The sequence below is a fragment of the Lampris incognitus genome, chromosome 9, assembly GCF_029633865.1.
Source record: "Lampris incognitus isolate fLamInc1 chromosome 9, fLamInc1.hap2, whole genome shotgun sequence".
Lineage (NCBI taxonomy): Eukaryota > Metazoa > Chordata > Actinopteri > Lampriformes > Lampridae > Lampris > Lampris incognitus.
In genome coordinates this window covers 56,969,544-56,994,796 of record NC_079219.1, presented here as the reverse complement: position 1 = coordinate 56,994,796, position 25,253 = coordinate 56,969,544, and the positions used below count along the sequence as shown (strand labels likewise).

Genomic DNA, 25,253 nt, shown 5'->3' with positions numbered 1-25,253 from the left:
CCCCGCCGCCCTGAGAGCCGGATAAGCGGTTCGGATAATGGGCCGGATAGAAACCCAGCAGTCTCCGGGGCCGGATTTAAAAAAAGCACCGACTTAAACGACTTTGTCGGCGACTATGCGTTACACTTATGCCTCCACAGGCTGAGGTTGAGCCCCCCCCCCCCCCTTCACTTGACGACTCGTGCTTTTTAAACCGCGCTGTGATGAAAAGCCCGCTGCGTATCCAGCGGCGGGTTCGCAACGAAGAAGAAACGGCCTCGTGTGAACGGCAAAACGCAATAAAGTCCTGCGACTGCTAAGACGCATTTTAAAATTATAACCGCGGAGCGCGTTGGAAGAGGGAAGTTTTATTAATCACCACAGAGAGCCGCAACTCTCGACTGGACTCACATGTATACACACGCACACACACACACACACACACACACACACACAGTATACACACCTTAACACACATTTCATTCGTGATCTCTGCGTCAAAAGCGACAGTCGCATCATTGAGCTACATGTTGGGAGAGAATGACGTCCGTCAGCTTTACAGGGTCCACTAGTCGCTGGGTGGCAGGTTGAGACGGTCCTCCGTGTCTGGCAAAAGGCAAAAAAAAAAAAAAAAACCCCCGCGCCCTAAACGGCAGCGGGTGGAAGAGCGGGAAGCGGCGTCGTCAGGCACGGGAATTGCGCTCCTCTTCCTCGTTCTCCAGCAGGTAGGCCGGCTTGTAGCGCCTCGTGCCCCTTCCGTCCACCGTCTGGAGGGACGTGTTTCGATTCGTGTTGTCCATACTGCCCAATGAGGTGTACCTGTCGGGGCGGGGGGGTGGGGTGGGGTGGGGGGAGAGAGACACAGGGTTTAGAGCCAGTCAAAGGGGGGGACAAGGTGAAGGACATGCACATGATGAAGAAATGGGATTTTTCTCTCACAGCCCAAAACTGCCTCCTTCTCCCTGAACGTCAGTAATAATCAATAATGAATAATCACATCAATAAGAGGAGGTGTAGCTACTATCAATACATTCATACTGGCTTTGTAGATTTAATTGCATTTAACACCACTCTTGTTCAGCACCACCCGTCCGTCCGTCCATCCATCCATCCATTATCCAATTCGGGTCGCAGGGATGCTGGAGCCTACCCCAGCAGTCACTGGGCGGCGGGTGGGGAGACACCCTGGACAGGTCGCCAGTCCATCACAGGGCCAACACACACACACACACACACACACACACACACACACACACACATACACACACACCTAGGGACAATATAGTACGGCCGAGTCACCTGACCTACACGTCTTTGGACCGTGGGAGGAAACTCCACGCAGAGGACGACCCGGGACGACCCCCAAGGTCCCCACTCCCACCAACCACCAGCACCCACTCAAGCCAATATCAACCAATTAATATTCATAGCGTAGCGAATTCGGGGGCAGCCGGGAACCGCCGCAGCCGGGACGCGAACCCGGCTCTCCCGTACCACAGGTGGCTACGTTAAAACCGGGCGACTAAAGGGTCCGACCCATTAGCCAAGGGCCAGCGAGTCTAGTCGTTTGTGGTCGTTACGAGAGCCTGTTGTTGCATTTTCACGCCACTCCCAGCTACAGAATCCTCCAACAGCCCCTCTGCATATATCTGTGTAGGTTTTATCTCCTCGGTACAATTTGTTCCCCGGCGTTGCCATGTTGGATGTTGAAGTACCTTGCAGGAACCTGCTATGTGCTACTCTCGAAGCTGTCAGTTCCTCCTGTTTTTACACGGACACGGTACACAGATAACGGCCGCCATGCAAGAACAGTAGCTCACATTTAGTCATATGAGAGCTGAGTACGAGAGACTCAACGCTGGATCCGCTTCCAAGTTCTTAGCGGCTGCCCCAGTTCCGAAGATATTTGGCGCTACTTGGACAAATGATCAGGTACTGCCTTTAAACTGAGACGCGCCGTCATAAAAACGATCCACATCTAAAAGGAGCGTTACATGTTCAGTGGCACGGTGTTGCCTCACGGCAAGAAGGTCCCGGGTTCGAGCCCCGGGGTAGCCCAGCCTTGGGGCTCGTCCCGGGTCGTCCTCTGTGTGGGGTTTGCGTGTTCTCCCCGTGTCTGCGTGGGTTTCCTCCCACAGTCCAAAGACATGTAGGCCAGGTGACTCGGACTTACTAAACGGTCGCTAGGTGTGAATGTGTGTGCCCTGAGATGGCCTGGCGACCTGTCCAGGGTGTTTCCCGACCCTCCGCCCAATGACTGTTGGGGTAGGCTCCAGCATCCCGTGACCCTGATTAGGATAAACGGCTTGGAAAACGGACGATGGCACGACACAGTGAGAAGCGCCGCCGTCAGAGGTGACATAGAAAGGTATAGAAACGCTTCGCTGAAGGCTCCGAATGCCTAAACGTTAAGCCCTCGCCAGTTTCAGCTACGTGAGAGTGCAGTTGTGAGGGGGGGTTTGTGTGCGTCAGTCAAGTTTGTTTCACTCCTGTTCGTCCGATTCACATCTGTGTAAACACTTACAAGGCATCCAGAGGCTTCTGTGAGGACTTACTAAAAGAAAAGGAATTGATATCCGGCGCAGTATGCCAATAGCATTTCTGCCTCAGTACGAATAAACAAGAGTTAAGAGGCTATATTTATTTCAAAATACAGCATGATGCGGGCGTCCGGGTGGCGTGGCGGTCTATCACGTTGCCTACCAACACGGGGGGTCGCCGGTTCGAATCCCCGTGTTGCCTCCGGCTTGGTCGGGCGTCCCTACAGACACAATTGGCCGTGTCTGTGGGTGGGAAACCGGATGTGGGTATGTGTCCTGGTCGCTGCACTAGCGCCGCCTCTGGTCAGTCGGGGCGCCTGTTGGGGGGGGGGGCTGTGGGGAATAGCGTGATCCTCCCACGTGCTAGGTCCCCCTGGCGAAACTCCTCACTGTCAGGTGAAAAGTAAGCTCCAGAGATGTCGAAAACACCCAATTTCAACACACACCAACCACACCCTATTTCCCTGTAACAAAAGCAGACTTCCAGAGCACCAGGCGCTCAATACCAGCCTCGGCCCGGCCATTCTCGACCGGTTGGTCACTATTTGGCAGCCAAAGTGGGTTTTGTGGAAATGGCTCGGGAGGAAAGCTGGGGCCGCGCTCAGACAAAGACACACATGTGCAGAAAGAGGGAGTGTTGTGCGATACTCGACAGGCTGCTTGCGCAAGTTTTCACAGCCGCCAGACTCGGCTGGTTGGCCAGGATATACCAAAAGTTGCTTTGTCGAAATGGCTTAGGAAGAAAGCCGTGCAGTGTGCTCACAGACACACACACACACATGCACGCACAAAAGGAGGGAGTAAAAAAGAGCTCTATCTCACGCTCTTTCAAACACGCTGTACTATAGTTTTGCTCCAGTAATGACCGTCACTATTTCACTATTGAATTTTTCAAATTGTACTTTTGGAATGGCTGTATAGCTCAGTAAGAATACATTTATCTTGGTCGATAGAAACCGTCCAGTAAAAACTGATGCTTACATTTTGTTCTACTTTTCTCTTATAGTATCCAAAACGTATCTAATATCGAAACTAGTATTGTTTAAAAGTTCAAACTGTTACTACCATCACAACCCTACAAGGGGTATTATTATTTCTATTAATTTAGGTCTACTACTACTACCACTACTACTACTGTCGGCTGCTCCCGTTAGGGGGCGCCACAGCGGATCATCCGTTTCCATTTCTTCCTGTCCTCTGCATCTTCCGGTCACACCAGCCACCTGCATGTCCTCCCTCATCACATCCATAAACCTCCTCTTCTCCTCTTCCCTGGCAGCTCCATATTCAGCATCCTTCTCCCAATATACCCAGCATCTCTCCTCCACACATGTCCAAACCATCTCCATCTTGCCTCTCTTGCTTTGTCTCCAAACCGTCCAACCTGAGCGGTCCCTCTAATATACTCGTTCCTAATCCTGTCCTTCTTCATCACTCCCAGTGAAAATCTTATCATCTTCAACTCTGCCACCTCCAGCTCCACCTCCTGTCTTTTCATCAGTGCCACTGTCTCCAAACCATATAACATAGCTGGTCTCACAACCATCGTGTAAACCTTCCCTTTAACTCTTGCTGGTACCCTTCTGTCACAAATCACTCCTGACACTCTTCTCCACCCACTCCACCCTGCCTGCACTCTCTTTTTCACCTCTCTTCTGCACTCCCCATTACTTTCGACAGTTGACCCCAAGTATTTAAACTCATCCACCTTCGCCATCTCTACTCCTTGCATCCTCACCATTCCCCTGTCCTCCCTCTCATTCACACATATGTACTCCGTCTTGCTCCTACTGACTTTCATCCCTCTTCTCTCCAGTGCATACCTCCACCTCTCCAGTCTCTCCTCAACCTGCTCCCTACTCTCACTACAGATCACAATGTCATCCACGAACATCATAGTCCACAGAGACTCCTGTCTGATCTTGTCCGTCAACCTGTCCATCACCATTGCAAACAAGAAAGGGCTCAGAGCTGATCCTTGATGTAACCCCACCTCCACCTTGAACCCATCTGTCATTCCAACCGCACACCTCACCACTGTCACACCTCCCTCATACATATCCTGCACCACTCCTACATACTTCTCTGCCACTCCCAACTTCCTCATACAATACCACACCTCCTCTCTAGGCAACCTGTCATATGCTTTCTCTAAATCCACAGACACAATGTGACTCCTTCTGGCCTTCTCCATACTTCTCCATCAACATCCTCAAAGCAAACATCACATCTGTGGTGCTCTTCCATGGCATGAAACCATACTGCCACTCGCTAATCGTTACCTCTCCTCTTAACCTAGCTTCTATTACTCTTTCCCATATCTTCAGGCTGTGGCTGATCAACTTTATACCTCTGTAGTTGCTACAGTTCTGCACATCACCCTTGTTCTTGAAAATCGGTACCAGTATGCTTCTTCTCCACTCCTCAGGCATCCTCTCACTTTCCAGGATTGTGTTTAACAATCTAGTTAAAAACTCCGCTGCCATCTCTCCTAAACACCTCCATACCTCCACAGGTATGTCATCAGGACCAACTGCCTTTCCACTCTTCATCGTCTTCATAGCTGCCCTCACTTCCTCCTTGCTGATCCTGATTCACTATCCCCACATCATCCAACCTTCTCTCTCTCTCATTTTCTTCATTCATCTGCCCCTCAAAGTACTCCTTCCACCTTCTCAGCAACACTCCTCACTTGTCAGCACATTTCCATCTCTATCCTTGATCACCCTAACCTGCTGCATGTCACCCTGTGTTCCTCCCTCTTCTTGAAATATGTATTCACCACAGCCATTCCCATCCTTTTTGCAAAATCCTCCACCATCTGTCCTTCCACATTCCTCTCCTTGACACCATACCTACCCATCACCTCCTCATCACCTCTGTTCCCTTCACCGACATGCCCACTGAAGTCCACTCCAATCAGCACTCTCTCCTCCTTGGGTACCCTCTCCACCACTTCATCAAACTCACTCCAGAATTCTTCTTTCTCTTCCATCTCACACCCAACTTGCGAGGCATATGCGCTGACAACATTCAGCGATACACCATCGATTTCCAGCTTCATACTCATCACTCTGTCTGACACGCTCTTCACCTCAAACACACTCTTCCTTCAGAATTACCCCTACCCCATTTCTCCTCCCATCCGCACCACGGTTTGGACCCACCTCCGATACTCCTGGCCTTACACCCCTACCCACCTTCCTTCTCTCCATCATATCAGCCAGCTCTCTCCCTTTACCAGTCATAGTGCCAACATTCAAAGTTCCGACTCTCACCTCTACACTCCTACCCTTCCTCCTCTCCCGCTGCCTCCGCACGTGCCTTCCCCCTCTTCTTCTCCTTCGCCCAATGGTAACATAGTTTCCACCGGCACCCTGCTGGCCGACAGTACCAATGGCGGTCATTGGTAACCCGGGCCTCGACCGATCCGGTATGGAAATCTGATTCATGAGCCATGTATTTGATATGGCAAAGATTTTACGCCGGATGCACTTCCTGACGCAATCCTCCCCATTTATCCGGGCTTGGGACCGGCACTAAGAATGCACTGGCTTGTGCATCCTCAGTGGCTGGGTTCTATTAATTTAGGGCTAATTCTATATTTATGTTGTTAAGACTTCTTCTAAACAGAATGTGGTGTTCGTCTGTACTGATCTTTATGTCGAGTGTCGCAAGTGGTCAAACTTACTTGGCTCACTAAATAAAAAAACAGGAAAAAGAGCAAACAAAAGGATCCAGTAAAGTGGGAGATTGGATGGATGTCCTCTTACCCTTTATCATAGAGAATACAGTACGGCACATACAGAGTCCTCAGGAATGACCAGATGTCATGATATGTCCAGTCCTGTAGAGGGAAGAGAACAGGAAATGAAAGGAAATGAGAAGCCAACTTATGGATTTACCATACAAACAGTGTGTGTGTGTGTGAGAGAGAGAGAGAGAGAGAGAGAGAGAGAGAGAGAGAGAGAGAGAGAGAGAGGGGGGGGGGGTAAAAAGGGTGTGGAGTGGGGTAGCATGTGTGTCTTACCAATAGAGGGTTGACTCTCATGTAGTCCGGCCAACCGGGGTCGGTGGGACAGATGGGCGTCAGTGTGTGGGAGTAGGGGTCACTCCTCCTGGTTCCCATTAGTACGGCTCTCAGCTCCGGCCTCCTCTCCTGCACCTCGCTCAGCGCCTGTCGGATACTGCCCTCCACGGAGAACAGGTCCAAGTCGTATCTGTGGGACACGCAGCGCCGAACAACGAGCCACAGTTTTGGGACGTGAACCTCATTTCAACATGCCGACTAACCTGTAAACCTTCCCTCAATTTTACGTGTCGGGCTCGCGTTCGAACGCGAGCCGGAGTCCATAATCCGTAAAAGTTACATCGGCAATTTGCCGACTCGCGAACAAGTGGCATTTATGGAAATGTTCCCGAAAGATGACCGACAGTCGTCAGACTGCCATGTTGAAACGCTTTCACGGGAGTTAACCAACCACGAAAATGAATCTGGCAACTTGTACACGGCAGATGAAGTGTAAGACTTATTTTCAAACCAGTTAAAAGTCAGAGCCTATTTACAACTGTCTGCAGGAGTAAGAGAGCTTGTTTCAGTCTGCACAGGGGATGAACTCAGGAGTCAACTGTGTGGTGCAGTTAATTGGAAAACTGGGAATGCTAAGACAAATGAAAATATAGCCGCCAGAGGTGATTCAAGCCAACTCAGACCGTCAGAAGTTGAAAGCTTCGACGGCTTAATTAAAAATATCCAGCAAGTCTGGTGATGTTTGAACAAACCGCCATTAATTTATGCGCGTCTATCATCTGCAGTGTGTCAACAACACACCAGCGTTGCAGAGTGACAGCAGAAGATGAATTCTACAAACAAATATATGCACCGACTTTATGTTTACTTAAGCAAGGCCACGAGGACAGAGGCTTCCATTCTCGAACAACAAAGCCCAGTGTCAAAATGAAAAACCCCGGAAAAATACTATAACGTAAGCCCCTATGGAAAAGATTTGTAGCGTCCCCTATTGGCCAATTTTAAGATAATTTTCCAAACATAGTTCAACATAAATATCTACAAAATTCTGTGATGAACGGACAAGCTCGTCGATTTACGGCCGAGTTTGCGCCAGTGTTTGGAACTGGTGGCGCCCTCTATCGACGTGGTTCAGTCCTGTGAGTTTTGCAACGATTGGACAAATAATTTCTGATTTATAGTCTTGATTTGTTATGCCACGCCCCTTTTTCGGTGCATTTGAATCACCCCCTAGTGATCGATCTGAATGAAATTTCAGGCTGTGTTTCAGGCACTTATGTGGCCATATCCTGCAGGTTTTGTGATGACTGGCCCAACGGTTGTTGACTTGGGTCTAGTTATGTGCTGAGCCACACCCTTTTCAAGTTCATCGGTCAATATCTTGAAAATTAAGTAAGATATCAACAAGTTTTATACAATTTTTGTTAAAGCTTGGTCCAATAATGATCCACAGTAAATTTGATAGCAATCGGACTTATGGTTTAGGAGGAGATGTCCAAAATGTGTTCTTCAAAAAAATCCAAAATGGTGGAAGATGTAGTCAGGCAGACTTTAGTGGTTCTCAAGGCAAATTTGTAGAGAGGATGGATGGTAGATGGATGTCTGTACCAAGTTGTGTAAATCGGACTTATGGCGTAAGACTTATGACTTTTCAAAGGTCAAAATTTTGGCCTGTAATTATAGAGCCCCTAACAGGCTGATTGGGGTCATATTTCTTGGGCAGCACGTGCTCACAACTTGACATCAATGGGCAAAATGTCATGTCTCTACCAGTTACCGTCTCACGGGAAATAATCCCGTCTGCGATGCCGTAGTTTACGATATAAAAGCAGGGAACGAGACAGAGACACTGTCTTGTCTTGTGACTAAACGCCATCTGTAAATCTCACGGTAGAAGATCCATCCATCCATCATCCCAGCTGCTTATCCTGCTCTCAGGGTCATGGGGATGCTGGGGCCTATCCCAGCAGTCATAGGGCGGCAGGCGGGGAGACACCCTGGACAGGCCGCCGGGCCATCACACAGGGCCCCCACACACATTCACACCTAGGGACAATTTAGTACGGCCGAGTCACCTGACCTACATGTCTCTGGACTGTGGGAGGAAACCGGAGCACCCGGAGGAAACCCACGCAGACACGGGGAGAACATGCAAACTCCACACAGAGGACCACCCCCAAGTTTGGACTACCCCGGGGCTCGAACCCAGGCCCTTCTTGCTGTGAGGTGACCGTGCTAACCACTGCGCCACCGCGCCGCCCACGTTAGAAGATGTATGTGCGAATATGGAAAACCACCACCGGTGCTGGAAAAAAACATTCCCACAATGCCACAGAATGTATATTTGAAAGCGGCTATGGAGGTATGATGGACACTTCCTTAATAAACTACATATTAAGCACGAATTAGTGTGCGACACACTTAGAATGGAACGCACACACTTATCGAAAGAAGTAATGTTTTGTATTGATGGAGAATTCACTTTTGTCAGACCAGAGAGCTCCGTCAAACTACGCTGTAAAAACGGCTCGTTGTGAATATCGTGTTCGCCCGCAAACGGTCTCTAAACTGTTTTTTCTTTTTTTTCTCTCCCGAGTCGTGCGCCTCACCTCTTGATGGTGTCCTGGAGGAATCTCTCCATTTCTGGGAACGGAGAGACAATCCGAATGTAAAGAGCCTTCACCTTGTCTTTACTGTCTGGGTACCGCCTGAGGGAAGCAGGGAGACGAGGGGAAGAGGAAGGGGTAAGAAGAAGACACACAGATCAGATAACCCGTCCACAGAGTATCTCTCTAATACCGGGTGAGGCTGCGTCACGGAGGAAGTCCTGGTGCGGTTCCATCATCTCTTTAAGGTTCGTCTAATGAAAGACGTTATCCTCGGCTGAGGCCACTCGAGCCTTGCTTTCCTGCCACTTCTCGCCTTACTATTGTAATTCCCCCGGCCAGGAGGATCGTTACGCTCTTAATTGCCCTCTTCCTCCGAACCTCTCTTTCACCTCTGCTCTCTCTGGTCATTTCTTTTGTCCTTGTTAAAACGTTCTCACCCCCAAACTGCCCCCACCCCCCGCTTATGTAACAGCTAAAATCCGGTCTTTCCTGTCCGTGGCTGACGCAGAGACTCTTAATACATCCATTTGTTTCATCCAGATTTGATTACTGTAATGTTGTTTTCAGCTCTGCCACATGCAGGTACTACAAGTCTTCAGATGGTTCAGAATGCTGCAGCTAGAATCCCTACTACTACTACTACTACTACTACTACTTCTACTTCTACTTTCGGCTGCTCCCATTAGGGGTCGCTACAGCGGATCATCCGTCTCCATCTCTTCCTGTCCTCTGCCTCTGTCACACCAGCCACCTGCATGTCCTCCCTCACCACATCCATAAACCTCCTCTTTGGGCTTCCTCTTCTCCTCTTCCCTGGCAGCTCCATATTCAGCATCCTTCGCCCAATATACCCAGCATCTCTCCTCCACACATCCATCCATCATCCGAACTGCTTATCCTGCTCTCAGGGTCGTGAGGATGCTGGAGCCTATCCCAGGAGTCATTGGGCGGCAGGCGGCGAGACACCCTGGACAGGTCGCCAGGCCATCACAGGGCCGACAGACACACACACACATTCACACCTAGGGACAATTTAGTACAGCCGATTCACCTGACCTACATGTCTTTGGACTGTGGGAGAAAACCAGAGCACCCCAAGGAAACCCACGCCGACACGGGGAGAACGCCGTGTCAGCGTAACCCAGGGCTCGAACCCAGGCTCCAACATTTCTAAACACATACCCAGGTTCGAACCCGGGACCTTCTTGCTGTGAGGTGACCACGCTAACCACTGCGGCACCGCGCTGCCTCACATACTTCATATATCTTATAATTCCATTATAATCCTGTTATCCTCTTTCAATGTTGTATTCTATAAATTGTGCTCTATTCTGTACGCACAACAACACATCCACTGCACATCTGTCCGCCTTGGGAGAGAGATCTCCCCTCTGTTGCTCTCCCTGAGGCTTTCCTATGTTTCTCCCCGTTGAAGGGGTTTCTTTTTTAGGGAGTTGTTCTTTCTCCGATGCGAGGGTCTAAGGGCAGGACGTTGTGTTGCTGTAAAGCCCCCTGAAGCAAAGCTGTGATTTGTGGCATTGGGCTACACGAATAAAACCGACTGCACTGTTGTAATCGCCCGACGTCCTCCGTTACCCTCGTTACCGTTTCAGCACAGCGTAGTAGAGATGCAGAAGGGCTGTGCAGTCCTTTCCTCCGTTGAAGCCCACACAGATCCTGTCCGTGGAGTACTGATCCAGCGCGGCTTCTATGGTCCTCAGCGCAGACGACACTTTCTCCCCCAGCGGCGTGCCTGTGGCCAATCAAATCAGCGTCATCACAAAGGGTGCAGGGGTAATGCAGTCAAATGTTGTTAAGAATTTTGTTTTGCCACCTTTGGTGCATAATTTTTTTTTTTTTTTTTTTTTTTTGGGGAGACAGTAAATGGTAGAGACGTGAGAGTTTACCCATCGATTGGAAGTTGAGAGCAAATGCTGCCAAAGAAGTATGACCCTAGTCGGCCTGATGGGGGCGGCATAATTAAAGGTCAAAATTTGGAATTTTGAAAAGTCGTGTCATAAGTAAGTCCGATTTACACAAAACTTGGTACAGACATCCATCTACCCTCTCTACAAACGTGCCTCGAGAACCACTCAAGTCCACCTGACTAGATTTTCCGCCATTTTGAATTTTTTGAAGAACATATTTTTAACATCTCCTCCTAAACCGTACGTCCGACTGCTACCAAATTTACTGTGGATCATCATTGGGCCAAGCTTATTGAAAGTTGTAGAACGTTTGTTGATACCTTACTTAGTTTTGAAGATACTGACCAATGAATGTCTGACGGGCATTGCTCAGCACATAAATAGACCAAAGTCAGCAAGCTGTGGGCCGATCGAAACAAAACTTGCAGCATATGTCCACATAAGTACCTGAAACACAACCTGAAAGTTTCATTCAAATCGACCGCTAAGGGGCGCTATAAATGCAACCCAAAAAAAGCATCGCACAACACAACTCAAGACTCTTAATCAGAAATTGTCCAATCATTACAAAACTCACTCACGGGATATTTTTTTATTTTGTGTGGCTTTTTTCTCCCCAATTGTATCCGGCAAATTGCCCTATTTTCCGAGCCGTCCCGGTCGCTGCTCCACCCACTCTGCTGATCCGGGGAGGGCTGCAGACTACCACATGCCTCCTCCCATACTTGTGGAGTCGCCAGCCGCTTCTTTTCACCTGACAGTGAGGAGTTTCACCAGGGAGACGTAGCGCATGGGAGGATCACGCTATTCCCTACAGTTCTCCCTCCCCCCCGAACAGGTGCCCCGACCGACCAGAGGAGGCGCTAGTGCAGTGACCAGGACACATACCCACATCCGGCTTCCCACCCGCAGACATGGCCAGTTGTGTCTGTAGGGATGCCCGACCAAGCCGGAGGTAATACGGGGATTCGAACCGGTGATCCCCGTGTTGGTAGGCAACAGAATAGACCGCCACGCCACCCGGATGCCCCTCATAGGATATGTTTCGTAACAATGTTGAACCACGTGTGTAAAACTATTTTGAAATTGCTCAATAGGGGGCGCCACCAGTTACAAACACGTGCATGGGCCTGGCACAAATTTGGCCATAAATCAATGAGTTCGTTTAAACGTCACCAAACTTGGTGGATCTTTTTAATGAAGCTGCTGAAGCTTTCAACTTCTAAAGGTCTGCGCTGGCTTGAACTCCAGACTCTCCGCTTGCGGCTATATTCTTTTAAACCTGTTTTTGTTTCATCTGTCGTCCGCAAGTCAACCCTCCCACCTAACCCCTGACCCCTTCTTCCAGTCTCACCGCTGTTGGCCAGTGTGTAAACCTCAGCTGTGGCGATGGACACCGGGTCAGTCACTAAGGGCACCACGCTGCCCTTGGGCAGCTCGTCCAGCAGCTGTGCCCGGGCTTTGTCCACTTCTTCCTGGCTGTCGGAGTCCAGGACCAGCCTGACTCGGTGATAATTACTCAGCCAGTTGGGGTAGGAGCCGAGCGCCACCTTCCGCCCCCAGCCTGCCTGCAGTCTGGTAAGCACGGGGGCAATTTCTGCTTCGTCTGCATCCACAAACACCTGCAACGGAGATCAACGGGTCAGCTCGCGCAACACAACTGAGGGACACTCTTGCATGACGAGATTTCCTTTCTGAGCTTTGTCACAACCATCCTCTTCTGGGAGGGTCTCAGTCCCAATGTATTCAGACCTGCAGGTCTCAGCAGCAACCTCTCGGTTTTGTCCTGCCGACGAGAATCTTCCTAAACTTTCTGAATGCATGGCACCATTCTAAGCTTCTGTCTCTCTCTCTCTCTCTCTCTCTCTCTCTCTCTCTCTCTCTCTCTCTCTCTCTCTCTCTCTCTCTCTCTCTCTCTCTCTCTCTCTCTCTCTCGAGGGCAAATGTTCTTCCCTTTTGGACTGTCTGATGACCACAGATCATTTCGCTGTCTTTTGACCGCCTGATGACTCCGGAGCCTGTTTGTGATGCGTCCTGTTTTCCCATGGACACAATCCCAGCCTCCTGGAGATTTATGCTATCGTTTGTGCCGCTCTCATTTAAAATGGCTTTTATACTATTTATTTGAGCCGTGACAACTTCTGCATCACTCTCATCTTCTTCCGCTCTCTGTGTGACTGCTGTGTTGGAAGTCTGCCTCGCCTCTCGCGTGTATGTGAAGTCTATTCTCTCTGCAGGGCCCCACTGAGCAGAGCTGGGTTTGTGGTCTGGGGTCCCGCTGGCTCTTCACTGCATCTGTGGGGTTCTTAATGTTGTCTCGGACGGTCACAGATTCACTAGATTTGCATTTCACTCTTCTCGACAATTTTGTTACCCAGCACATTTAAATTTGCTAAATTTTATGCATTAACTGTATATGTTCTACATTACCTTGTAATCCATGTTACATTATAAATCTGTTATTTGAGCATTTTGTGCATTTGACACCTATTTCCGAGCCGTCCCGCTCGCTGCTCCACCCCCTCTGCCGACCCGGGGAGGTGCTGCAGACTACCGCATGCCTCGTCCGATACACGTGGAGTCGCCCAGCCGCTTCTTTTCACCTGACAGGAGTTTCGCCAGGGGCACGTAGCACATGGGATTACACTATTCCCCCTAGTTCCCCCTCCCCCCTGAACAGGCACCCCGACCGACCAGAGGAGGCGCCAGTGCAGCGACCAGGACACATGCCCACATCCGGCTTCCCACCCGGAGACATGGCCAATTGTGTCTGTATGGACGCCCGACCAAGCTGGAGGTAACGCGGGGATTCGAACCAGCGATCCCCGTGTTGTTAGGCAACAGAATAGACCGCTACGCTACCCAGACGCCCTGATAAGGTTTTTCTCGCTGAGTCTTTCCTCATCTGGGTCTAGGGTCCAAGGATAGAAGGTGTCATATGTTGTATACTGTACTGATTGTAAAGCCATTCAGGACTACCTTATGAATTTGGGCAAAACATACAAATAAACTTGACTTGATACTTAAAACCCACGTGAGGAGATGTTGCGCACGGTCTCTCTATTACCTCGCGAGTGTGAAACGTGGTCCCTGAACCGGCGAAGAGGCATTCCAGCCCGTTAAATGCCCTCTCCAACAGAGATGGGATCCCAGGAAAGATGTACACATTACGCACACTGACCTAGGAAAAAGACAGGTGCACCATATTAGGATTCACGGGCTGAAACAGTTTGGTAACAACGAAGAACGTACGAGCTGTTCATGCATCTAGCCTTCATGCCATTCATACCATTAAGGTTTACTGTGAATGCTCAGTTTTAGCATCCTTCACACCATGGATCAGGTCAATACCCCCCCCCCTTTTTTCTCCCCCAATTGTACCTGTCCAATTACCCCACTCTTTCGGGCTGTCACGGTCACTGCTCCACCCCCCTCTGCCCATCCAGGGAGGGCTGCAGTCTACCACATGCCTCCTCCGATACACACGGCGTCACCAGCTGCTTCTTAGCACCTGACAGTGAGGAGTTTCGCCAAGGTAATGTAACAGGTGGGAGGTCACGCTATCCCCCTCCCCCCCCGACTGACCAGAGGCGGCACTAGTGCGGTGACCAGGACACATACCCACATCCCGCTTCCCATCCACAGACACGGCCAATTGTGTCTCTAGGGACACCTGACCAAGCCACAGGTAACACGGGGATTCGAACCAGCGATCCCCGTGTTGTATCTATAGGACTTTAATCAGAGCAGGGAACACAATAAATAGGTAAGCATAGCATAGCCGCACCCCAATCATTCAGTTGGCCTTATGCACATGAACTGTTGACATTTGGTCATGTGATATAAATTCAAGTTCAACTCCTGTTGTCGTGTGTATTGGAACACAATGAAACTCTTGTACTTTGGCTCTTTCCGCCTTAACACAAGGGGCACAAGGCCGAAACACATCAACCCTAAAAAAGAAAGAAAGAAAGAAAGAAAACACTACAAACCTACATAGACTATGTACACAATGAATTCATAGATTATATACACAATAGACAGTGCATGATAACACAACAATTTAGGGTGAATATGGCTGCGTCAGCTGTTGAGCAACCTGACCGCCTGTGAGAAGAAACTACTGCCGAGACGGGTGGTGTGTCATTTAATGCTCCACTAATTGTTGTACATTGATGCTAACGATATCGAATAAAGGAAATGCACAGAAAGATGTCATGTCAAGCACTATATATATATATATATATATATAGATATATATATATATATATATATGTGTGTGTGTGTGTGTGTCTGTGTGTATATATGTGTGTATGTATATGTGTGTGTATACATGTGTATGTATATATATATATGTGTGTGTGTGTATATATACACACACACACACACACACACACACACACACACACATACATACATACATACATACATACATACATATACATACATAATGTTTGGCTTTCCACTGAGGCCATGCTTGCTCTGATTAAAGTCTTTTTAGAGCAAAAGCTTGAGCTCATAAAGCTTTTGCAAGGTTCAAAGTGTGTGGTGGATCTCCAACACTCTGGATTCTGGGGTTTTTTTCCACAACTTTTTTTTATTGATGGATTCTATTTTTAACTCCGATTAATTCACAAAGAGGCTCATTCGAGTACTCGGGCAACATTCCACCTGCTGCACACTGGAAAAAAGCCCATTGAGAATACTGTAAACAGCACGGCAGACCTTTGGCACTGACCCATCAGATACTTTATCTCTCATTTCATCTGGTTTAGTACTTAATGATGACGCGGTCTGGTCATAAAACTTCAGGGCTCCAGACTAGAATTTCCCACTTGTGGCACCGGTGCCACCCAGTCTCTCAGATGGTAGGACCAATTTAGTGGCACTGGTGCCACCAAGTCTCTCAGATAGCACCAATTTGGTGGCACTGCTTCCATGTTGTGGCATAGCATAAAAGAAAGAGTGTGTATTGTCCTATGAAATGTTTTAATATTTCATATTTATGGGGAAATAAGGAAAAAGAGACTTTATAGGAGGCGCTACAGGAGCCTCAGAGCCCGCACTACCGGGCTCAAAAACAGCTTCTTTCCACAAGCTGTTGCCCACCTGAACCTGGCTACCCACTGAATGTCTGTAGATATTTTTAAATATTTTGTACTCCAGCTCTCTTTTAACTTATTTTTAGCTTTTGGTCTTCATGTGTGTATATCTTATACTGTGTTTGCTGCGTTTGTCTGTGTCTGTCTTGCACTGTTTGGTGAAGCCACAGCCCTCATTTAATTTTGAACATGTGCCTGCACATTGTTTTTAATGACAATAAATTGAATTAAATTGAATTGGATTGAATTGAATAAAGACTTGTGCAGCTTTAATGTTTCATGTCTGAAGTTGTTGTGGCCGTAGCGAACTTTGTGTTGCCAGCACTGGAAACACCACACTCTTAACAGTCACTGATGTTACACTACTGGTCAGCCGACCAACGGCGTCGCTGGTAAACACGGAAGTGGGAGCTTCCCTATTGGCTGTGAATCAGCACAGCGGTTCACATGCTAATTAGCATAATATAATGCTGCTCATGGTTACTACTGAAACGCCCGATTACAAAAAAGTCCAATTCACTAACGGCAACACCAATAGCCACATGTAGTTAAGAGTGAAAATTATTAGTGTCTTCAGCTACTACTACTACTACTTTTGGCTGCTCCCGTTAGGGGGCGCCACAGTGGATCCTCCATTTCCATCTCTTCCTGTCCTCTTCATCTTCCTCTGTCACACCAGCCACCTGCATGTCCTCCCTCACCACATCCATAAACCTCCTCTTTGGCCTTCCTCTAGTCCTCTTCCCCGGCAGCTCCATATTCAGCATCCTTCCTCCAGTATACGCAGCATCTCTCCTCCACACATGTCCAAGCCATCTCAATCTTCTTCTATCTAGTTGATGGTAACTAAAGCACATTTATAATGGGTGTCACGCCCAGACATCATGGCAGCAGTGACTGTAGCCAGATAATGATTTCATATAAAAAAAATAAATTGCCGCTGTTTAACTGTATAAAATATCAGGGTTTGACAACTGCTGTCCGGTACAGCTGCTGTTCACGAAACCGATGTCAACACGGACGATTTCAAATGCAGTCGCGCAAAAACAGCTGCTATCTAAATGTAGTCGCGGTCCAGCCATGTACTAGGTTTTAACCTAGGCTTGTTTTTAGTAGCATTTTTCGCCTCAGCGGTCCCCACCTGTTACTCCCCTTGTTGCTCATCTGCATCGTCTGCTGTAACATTACTGGGTCCAGCACTTGATGTGCCTGGTTGAAAATACGACTTTGTAGTGGACACTTAATGGACTTACGGACATAATTCACCATAGCCTGTCGTTCGTTGTGATGTTGAACATGTCCAGTTATTTTATGTGACTTTCAGTGTTGACTCGCTCACTTTGAGAACTCAGTGCGTAGCCATGGCAACGTGGCGACATTATGGGTCATTTGGTTTTCAGTGTTTTGTTGTGGGCAGTGCCATTGTGTTTTTGGTTGTTAGTTAGTGCAGCAATAAATGACATATGCGTTGGTGTAGTCAAAGAGAGAAGCTGTTCCTCTCGGTTTTCTTGCAATTTCCTCAACGTGATAGAATGTTTCATCGCCACTCACTGCCATCGTCCACTACGTTTCAATGTTTGCTATCAGTAGCCTACCTGCAATAATTAACACGCAAATTGCACATGAGTAAACGTTGCTATAACAACTTGGGTGGGGAGGTGTATAGAGCCTGCAGGAGTTTTCCATAGTCACCTCAGTACCCTGTCTACAGTGACTAGCTTTATTGTAGATATTAGTAAGGCACAATCAGACCAGAACAGTTTCAATCGTACAGTGAAAGGCATTTTTTTGGTAACACTTTAGTATGGGGAACGTACTCACCATTAATTAGGTGCTTATTAGCATGCAAATTAGCAACATATTGGCTCTTAATTGGTCATTATTATGTACTCATTAATGCCTTATTCTGCATGGCCTTATTATACAACCAGTAAGCCATTAACTATGAGTTTTCCCTCTATAACCTCAGAAGTATTGCTTATTAGTAGTACCATCTCAATATGCTTTGCTTAGTATGGCCTTTATAAGGTGGTAGTACCACAAGAAGAGTTATTCTCCCTTACTAACACTTAATGAATATGGTCTGTTCTTACATAACAGAACACAAAACTACAAGTGTTCATAGTGTTAAATTACTGTAAATTAAGTTTTTGTTACTTAGAATATGTTCCCCATACTAAAGTGACGTCTTGATCATTACTAATTCACTAGTAATTAAGTTTTTTTATGTTCCCCATACTAAAGTGTTACCCATTTTTTTTCTAAACGTCCATTAATTGTGTCGTCGCACCAGTACTCCCTTTGAAAAAAAATCACTCACATGGTCGCAAAATGTGACCAATCGGTCCCAGTCTGGAGCCCTACACTATATTTCCCTGCATGTCACGGATGACGTTAGGATGGAGAATCCTCGCTGTACTGAGATAACTCACCAGTGGATAGCGAAGAGGTTTGCCAGTCTGGGAGTCCGTGCCGTAGTTCAGTTTGGCTGAAAGGGGCACCATGGCCAGCTTCATAGCCGCACTGTCCTTATCCACCACCCCAAAGAATTCCTCGACCAGCCTCATCAGGTCAGGGTGGGGATGCAGCTTCTCCTGGAATGCCATGGCAACGCTTTCGAAGGTGACATCATCGTGGGTGGGGCCTATGCCCCCCGAGGTGATGATGTGTGTGAACTGAGGTGAAAGGAGGGCCACCTCTTTGGCGATGATCTCCTGCACATCTGGTATGACAGTGATGCGCTGCACAGACACGCCCAACTTTCTGAGGGCTCGCGACAGGAAGGCACTGTTGGTGTCCACTGTGTGACCCTGAGACATTAGTAAGGTAAGAAAAAAAGTGCCCCATCAGATCTTCAATCACAACAGAACATAATGTGACAATGTGAACGTGGTATCAACGTATCTGCAAGTTTCACTAAAATTAAGACATTCAGAATATAGGTCTGTGTGAATGGGCTGATTTCCCACTCGTACAATAGAGAAACATCTTGCAATGCTAAATATTATCCAATCCCTCACCTTGAGTATCTCATCTCCAATGATGAGGATGGCAGCAGTGGTGGCCTCCGTCTTCACGGTAGGGGATGGATCTGGGTACTGGTGGAGTTCAGCCATGTTTGCTTTGGTGATCTGAGCTGCCACTCTCCTCACACGCACCACGGCTCTACTCAACTTGGAAACCGACAACATCTACTGGGTGCAAAGAAGACACATTTTGCAAATTCTGCGTAATGTAAGCTATTTGCTCTTGTACTGGACTGTGGACTCCAAATATTTGTTAATGTGATGACGTTCTTCACAGAGAGAACGCTCTCTAGCCAACAAGACGCTGCATCTTTGATGAGGATGCTCTATCTTTAAATCTTTGTCCTACCTTTATCATATTTTATACACATTTTCTCTTGTTACATTGATATTCTCTACTGCCCCCCCTCCAAAAAAAACATTAATAGAAATCTTATCTTACAAGAACATTCAGCGTCCATAAGGACAATCCAAAACTGTTTTGCTGCTTCCCGATTCTTCTTCAACCTCATAACAACTTGTCTCCTCCTGGGAAGTTTCTTGGAGGAGACACAGAGAAGAAAATTCAGACAACCTTTGCATTGTGATACTGATTATTAATGATGGGATAATTAATGACGATCTCTTACAAATGTTGCACTGACAGGAGCTGTTTCATCGGGCTTAAAATATTCATTCACATTTAGGAAATTGTGTCATGAATGATTTAATTTCACCTGGGTAAAAAAAAATGTTTTTTTTTTCACTTTATGGGCCAGTCATTTCTATTTTGAACATGTTTTATGGTTCCTCACTTGCCATCTACAAAACAAATGGCATTTACTTATGAATAACGCACACCTCAGAAGAGCTGTATAGTGGTCATTTTGTGGCCATAGTTACTTTCGGTAAGCAAGTCGTTAAGAGTAAACAGTCTTATACTCCCAATCCCTATTAAGGTTTATGTTCTATCATCAAGTCTTGTATTCTATTAACTGAAATAGCTGGGCCTTGTATGCAGTAAACCTGTGTCTATTATGCAGTAAGACTGTGTATCAAGACAGCTTCTATCTGGAACACCATAAGAAAAGGAAGCAAAACAGGCCCATCCATCCCTGATAAACAGAGGAGTGAAAGGAAGAGGAAAATTAGGGACCTGCTTGGCGGGGAAAAGTTAATGCAATCAAACTTGGATGTGCTGCGTTCACAGCAGTGTGCTAAATAAGGGGGAAAGGTGTAAAAATGTTGCCAGAGCGATGCTTGTAGACAAGGATGATAATGAAATTATAATAAACTACTAGAAGAACCCCGCTACAATGTAGCGGTTTGGTTATCCACCCGTCTAAATCTCCCTCCGCTTCATCCTGCCAGCTAACTTGTCCACCTGTATAACAGCGTCAATGGACGTGCACAGGACAGCCTAAATTGGGAAAACTGCACAACTGCTAGAAACAAGAGGCACGACAGAGCTGATCCGCACGAGATCGCGACGCCTTTCCAAAACGCCACGTTTTCAACGTAATCACGCCTCTTCCCATCCAGTGTTTCTCAACCCAGTCCTCAAGGACCCCCTATCCTGCAGATTTTCATTGTAACCCTGCATAGGTAGCCCCGCTTGTACTTACTCGACCAATCATCTCGCAGCACTTCATTATGCAAGGTGTACAAAATGCATTGCTGATTGGTTGAATAACTACAAACAGGTACACCTATTCAGGGTTGCAAGGAAAATCTGCAGGATAGGGGTTCCCTTGAGGACTGGGTTGAGCAACCCTGCAACAGGTCGTCCTGTCTGAAGACGGACCATGAGGAGCAGGGGGCTCCTTGCTCGGCTGACCTCAAACGCGAGTCGGCGATGCTAGAGCTAATTAGCCTCGAGAGCGTCCGTCTTCGCCTACTCGTGCCAAACGACCCTAAACGCGCGCGTAACGTCGAGTGAGACGACATAGGAGATTTAGGAAGACTCACACAACCGACGCCGAGGCGCGAGCTTACCCCACGAGACACATATGCCCCCTCGGTAGCGTTCCACAACCGCTGTAGCGCCGGTCGAGCGGTCGCTGCGCCAGCCGGCCAATCACAAACCACCCCGCGTTAGCCAGGAAGTCCAACGACGAATCGGAGGCGCGGATGTGGCTCTCGATGAGCATCCTGGTTTCTGTAAAAGAGGAAGTGCCCCGAAAAAAAAACGACTGTCTCCCGCAAGTTACACGAAGCTCGCCGCTTTCAGCGAGAGTCCTGTAAAGTTAAAAGGCGGTTTGGTTAAAGTGGGATGAACGTTCAATTTCGCTATCCGCCGGCAAACAGCAGCGCCGGTGGTTTACAGTTAGCTCATGCTAACGGGCGCCGACGATTCTCTTCTTCTCGTCGAGCTAAACGGGAATCACGTAACTCGCCTGCCTCTGCTGGCCGAAGTGGTGCACTGCGCCCCGGAGCCCCGATGGAAAGTTGACCAGCGTTTTACGTGAACTGGCGAATTAACGAATGAGTAATAGATTATTAATGAGCGAGTATTGCCGGTCAATATTTTACAGTCATTTCAAGCCGTTTAGGGCAGTGTTTCTCAACCGGGGGGCCGCGGACCCCTAGTGGTCCGTGGTGTCATTGCAAGAGGTCCGTGAAAATAAAATATCTTTAAAAAAAAAGATCCTGTGACATTTATAGAAATAGGATTATTTTACTCAAATGTGACTGAGACCTTTATCTACCTAAACTATAAAGGGTAACGGGACTTTTTCCTCTAATTACATCTGTTTCACAAGTGTCATTTATTGTATTTTAATAAGAGATCTCGCTCCCGTTTGCATTGTTAAAAGTTACTGCATAAAAATTCTGTTGTTACATATATCTGAAAGTTACTGAATACATATTCTGTTTTGTTACATATATCTGAAAGTTACTGAATACATATTCTGTTTTGTTACATATATCTGAAAGTTACTGAATACATATTCTGTTTTGTTACATATATCTGAAAGTTACTGAATACATATTCTGTTTTGTTACATATATCTGAAAGTTACTGAATACATATTCTGTGTTGTTACATATATCTGAAAGTTACTGAATACATATTCTGTTTTGTTACATACACTACCGTTCAAAAGTTTGGGATCACCCAAACAATTTTGTGTTTTCCATGAAAAGTCATACTTATTCACCACCATATGTTGTGAAATGAATAGAAAATAGAGTCAAGACATTGACAAGGTTAGAAATAATGATTTGTATTTGAAATAAGATTTTTTTTACATCAAACTTTGCTTTCGTCAAAGAATCCTCCATTTGCAGCAATTACAGCATTGCAGACCTTTGGCATTCTAGCTGTTAATTTGTTGAGGTAATCTGGAGAAATTGCACCCCACGCTTCCAGAAGCAGCTCCCACAAGTTGGATTGGTTGGATGGGCACTTCTTGCGTACCATACGGTCAAGCTGCTCCCACAACAGCTCAATGGGGTTCAGATCTGGTGACTGCGCTGGCCACTCCATTACCGATAGAATACCAGCTGCCTGCTTCTGCTCTAAATAGTTCTTGCACAATTTGGAGGTGTGTTTAGGGTCATTGTCCTGTTGTAGGATGAAATTGGCTCCAATCAAGCGCTGTCCACTGGGTATGGCATGGCGTTGCAAAATGGAGTGATAGCCTTCCTTATTCAGAATCCCTTTTACCCTGTACAAATCTCCCACCTTACCAGCACCAAAGCAACCCCAGACCATCACATTACCTCCACCATGCTTAACAGATGGCGTCAGGCATTCTTCCAGCATCTTTTCATTTGTTCTGCGTCTCACAAACGTTCTTCTTTGTGATCCAAACACCTCAAACTTGGATTCATCCGTCCACAACACTTTTTTCCAGTCTTCCTCTGTCCAATGTCTGTGTTCTTTTGCCCATCTTCATCTTTTTCTTTTATTGGTCAGTCTCAGATATGGCTTTTTCTTTGCCACTCTGCCCTGAAGCCCAGAATCCCGCAGCCGCCTCTTCACTGTAGATGTTGACACTGGTGTTTTGCGGGTACTATTTAATGAAGATGCCAGTTGGGGACCTGTGAGGCGTCTGTTTCTCAAACTAGAGACTCTAATGTACTTATCTTCTTGCTCAGTTGTGCAACGCGGCCTCCCACTTCTTTTTCTACTCTGGTTAGAGCCTGTTTGTGCTGTCCTCTGAAGGGAGTAGTACACACCGGTGTAGGAAATCTTCAATTTCTTAGCAATTTCTCGCATGGAATAGCCTTCATTTCTAAGAACAAGAATAGACTGTCGAGTTTCAGATGAAAGTTCTCTTTTTCTGGCCATTTTGAGCGTTTAATTGACCCCACAAATGTGATGCTCCAGAAACTCAATCTGCTCAAAGGAAGGTCAGTTTTGTAGCTTCTGTAACGAGCTAAACTGTTTTCAGATGTGTGAACATGATTGCACAAGGGTTTTCTAATCATCAATTAGCCTTCTGAGCCAATGAGCAAACACATTGTACCATTAGAACACTGGAGTGATAGTTGCTTGAAATGGGCCTCTATACACCTATGTAGATATTGCACCAAAAACCAGACATTTGCAGCTAGAATAGTCATTTACCACATTAGCAATGTATAGAGTGTATTTCTTTAAAGTTAAGACTAGTTTAAAGTTATCTTCATTGAACAGTACAGTGCTTTTCCTTCAAAAATATGGACATTTCAATGTGATCCCAAACTTTTGAACGGTAGTGTATATCTGAAAGTTACTGAATACATATTCTGTTTTGTTACATATATCTGAAAGTTACTGAATACATATTCTGTTTTGTTACATATATCTGAAAGTTACTGCATAAGAATTCTGTTTTGTTAACTACATCTAAGTTACAACTGAAAGCTCTTATTTTGGCCCCAAAGAGTGAATAAATGCTATAATGCAATTTAAAATGCAGTTTCTGCTGTTTCTATCAAATTGCAACCCCCCTCCCCCGAGATCAGGTGGAGGGGTCCTCAGGGTAGATCAAAAATACGCAGGGGGGTCCAGGACCCCAAAAAGGTGGAGAACCACTGGTTTAGGCGATAGTAAAGAGTCATGTGTTGAGTCTTTGAAATTATAGTGGGTGCTTTTTAAGCATGCACAAAAAAAAATCTGCATTTTCTTCCTGCAAGCACGCTGGAACCCCCCACCACCAACCCAGATACAGCATCCTCCCCTAGTTAAGTAAACGCATGTTCGAAGCAAGGCTGCTAATCCACGGGAGTGGGGGGGGGGGTGTTGCATAGGATACGCGTCGTAGGATAAACTCGAGTTACGAAACGCGGACCTTGGCGCAGCCTATGCGGTGTCCTTCTGTCTGCCGTTGGCGTGCTCTACTCCTCTGGAGCGCCTCGCCCTCGGGGCACATAGTACTTTTCATTGCAGGTTAGTCAATAACGATCGAGACAATGCCAGTGACTCATTCGACTGGCTCAGCCAAAACATTGCTGGAACGTCTCCAAAAGTGCCCCTTTCTCTCGAAAGCAGCCACAAGCTTTTTTGCGGGGCAGGGACGCAAGTGATCGAAAGCACGGGTCGGCCTCACCAAGAACTCGCACCCTCACTTATTAACAAACTATAACGGCTTTGGACGTCTCTGCAGATCTTGCGTGCGCGCGTGAAACGGATGCATTGATTATTTGGCACGCGCGGCGTCCGGGGGGGGAGGGGGGGGTTTCTGGTTTTTTGCGCAACGGGTCCACCGCCTCCCCCCTTCGCGAGCCAGCCAGGTGCTTGCGAGCCCAACAAACAGCGAAGCACCGCCCGGGGCGGATGACGTCACCGTCTGTTCGCGGAAGTGGCTTCTCTCACGGCCGCGGGGGGGGTGGTGGGGGGAGCGAGAGCGGCGAGAGGGGGGGGGGGGGAGGAGGAGGAGGAGGGAGGGAGGAGGAAGGGAAAGGAAAGAAGAAAAAGTTTAGAGCCGTTCCTTATGAAAGTTAACCGGACCCGTAAGACCGCCGGCAAACGAAACCGCCGCCGGATGACAACAGAACCGAAGCGTCCGGCGTGAACAGTTCGGTAGAAAGGGGGGGAGGGTGTGCGCGTGGGGGGGAGAGAGAGCGAGA

At 47.4% G+C, this 25,253-nt stretch overlaps 1 protein-coding gene across 3 annotated transcripts; it reads right to left on the bottom strand.

The window, feature by feature from the left end:
• Positions 1–339: 339 nt before the first annotated feature.
• On the bottom strand, positions 340–21,516 carry flad1 (flavin adenine dinucleotide synthetase 1). 3 transcript variants are annotated; one of them, XM_056286465.1, is made up of 11 exons: positions 21,189–21,516; positions 19,657–19,753; positions 19,209–19,382; positions 18,621–18,998; positions 14,154–14,267; positions 12,441–12,708; positions 10,764–10,911; positions 9,159–9,257; positions 6,550–6,739; positions 6,293–6,366; positions 340–798 (listed from the first exon to the last, which is right to left on the bottom strand). In XM_056286465.1, exons 3-11 carry the CDS (start codon positions 19,377–19,379, stop codon positions 663–665), a joined length of 1,578 nt encoding a protein of 525 aa, XP_056142440.1. In that variant the 5' UTR covers positions 19,380–19,382; positions 19,657–19,753; positions 21,189–21,516; the 3' UTR covers positions 340–662. The 3 variants fall into 3 exon arrangements, with proteins under 3 accessions (XP_056142440.1, XP_056142441.1, XP_056142442.1); XM_056286466.1 differs by having other exon boundaries at positions 19,209–19,379; XM_056286467.1 differs by lacking the exon at positions 9,159–9,257.
• Positions 21,517–25,253: the final 3,737 nt, after the last annotated feature.

Excerpts from the sequence above, each read along its gene's own strand:
- flad1 (XM_056286465.1), bottom strand. The coding sequence starts at position 19,379 with ATGTTGTCGGTTTCCAAGTTGAGTAGAGCCGTGGTGCGTGTGAGGAGA. Across the intron at positions 14,268-18,620 it reads AACCTCTTCGCTATCCACTG|GTCAGTGTGCGTAATGTGTA; the intron begins GTGAGTTATCTC and ends TCTTTTTCCTAG. Across the intron at positions 10,912-12,440 it reads TTACACACTGGCCAACAGCG|GCACGCCGCTGGGGGAGAAA; the intron begins GTGAGACTGGAA and ends GATTGGCCACAG.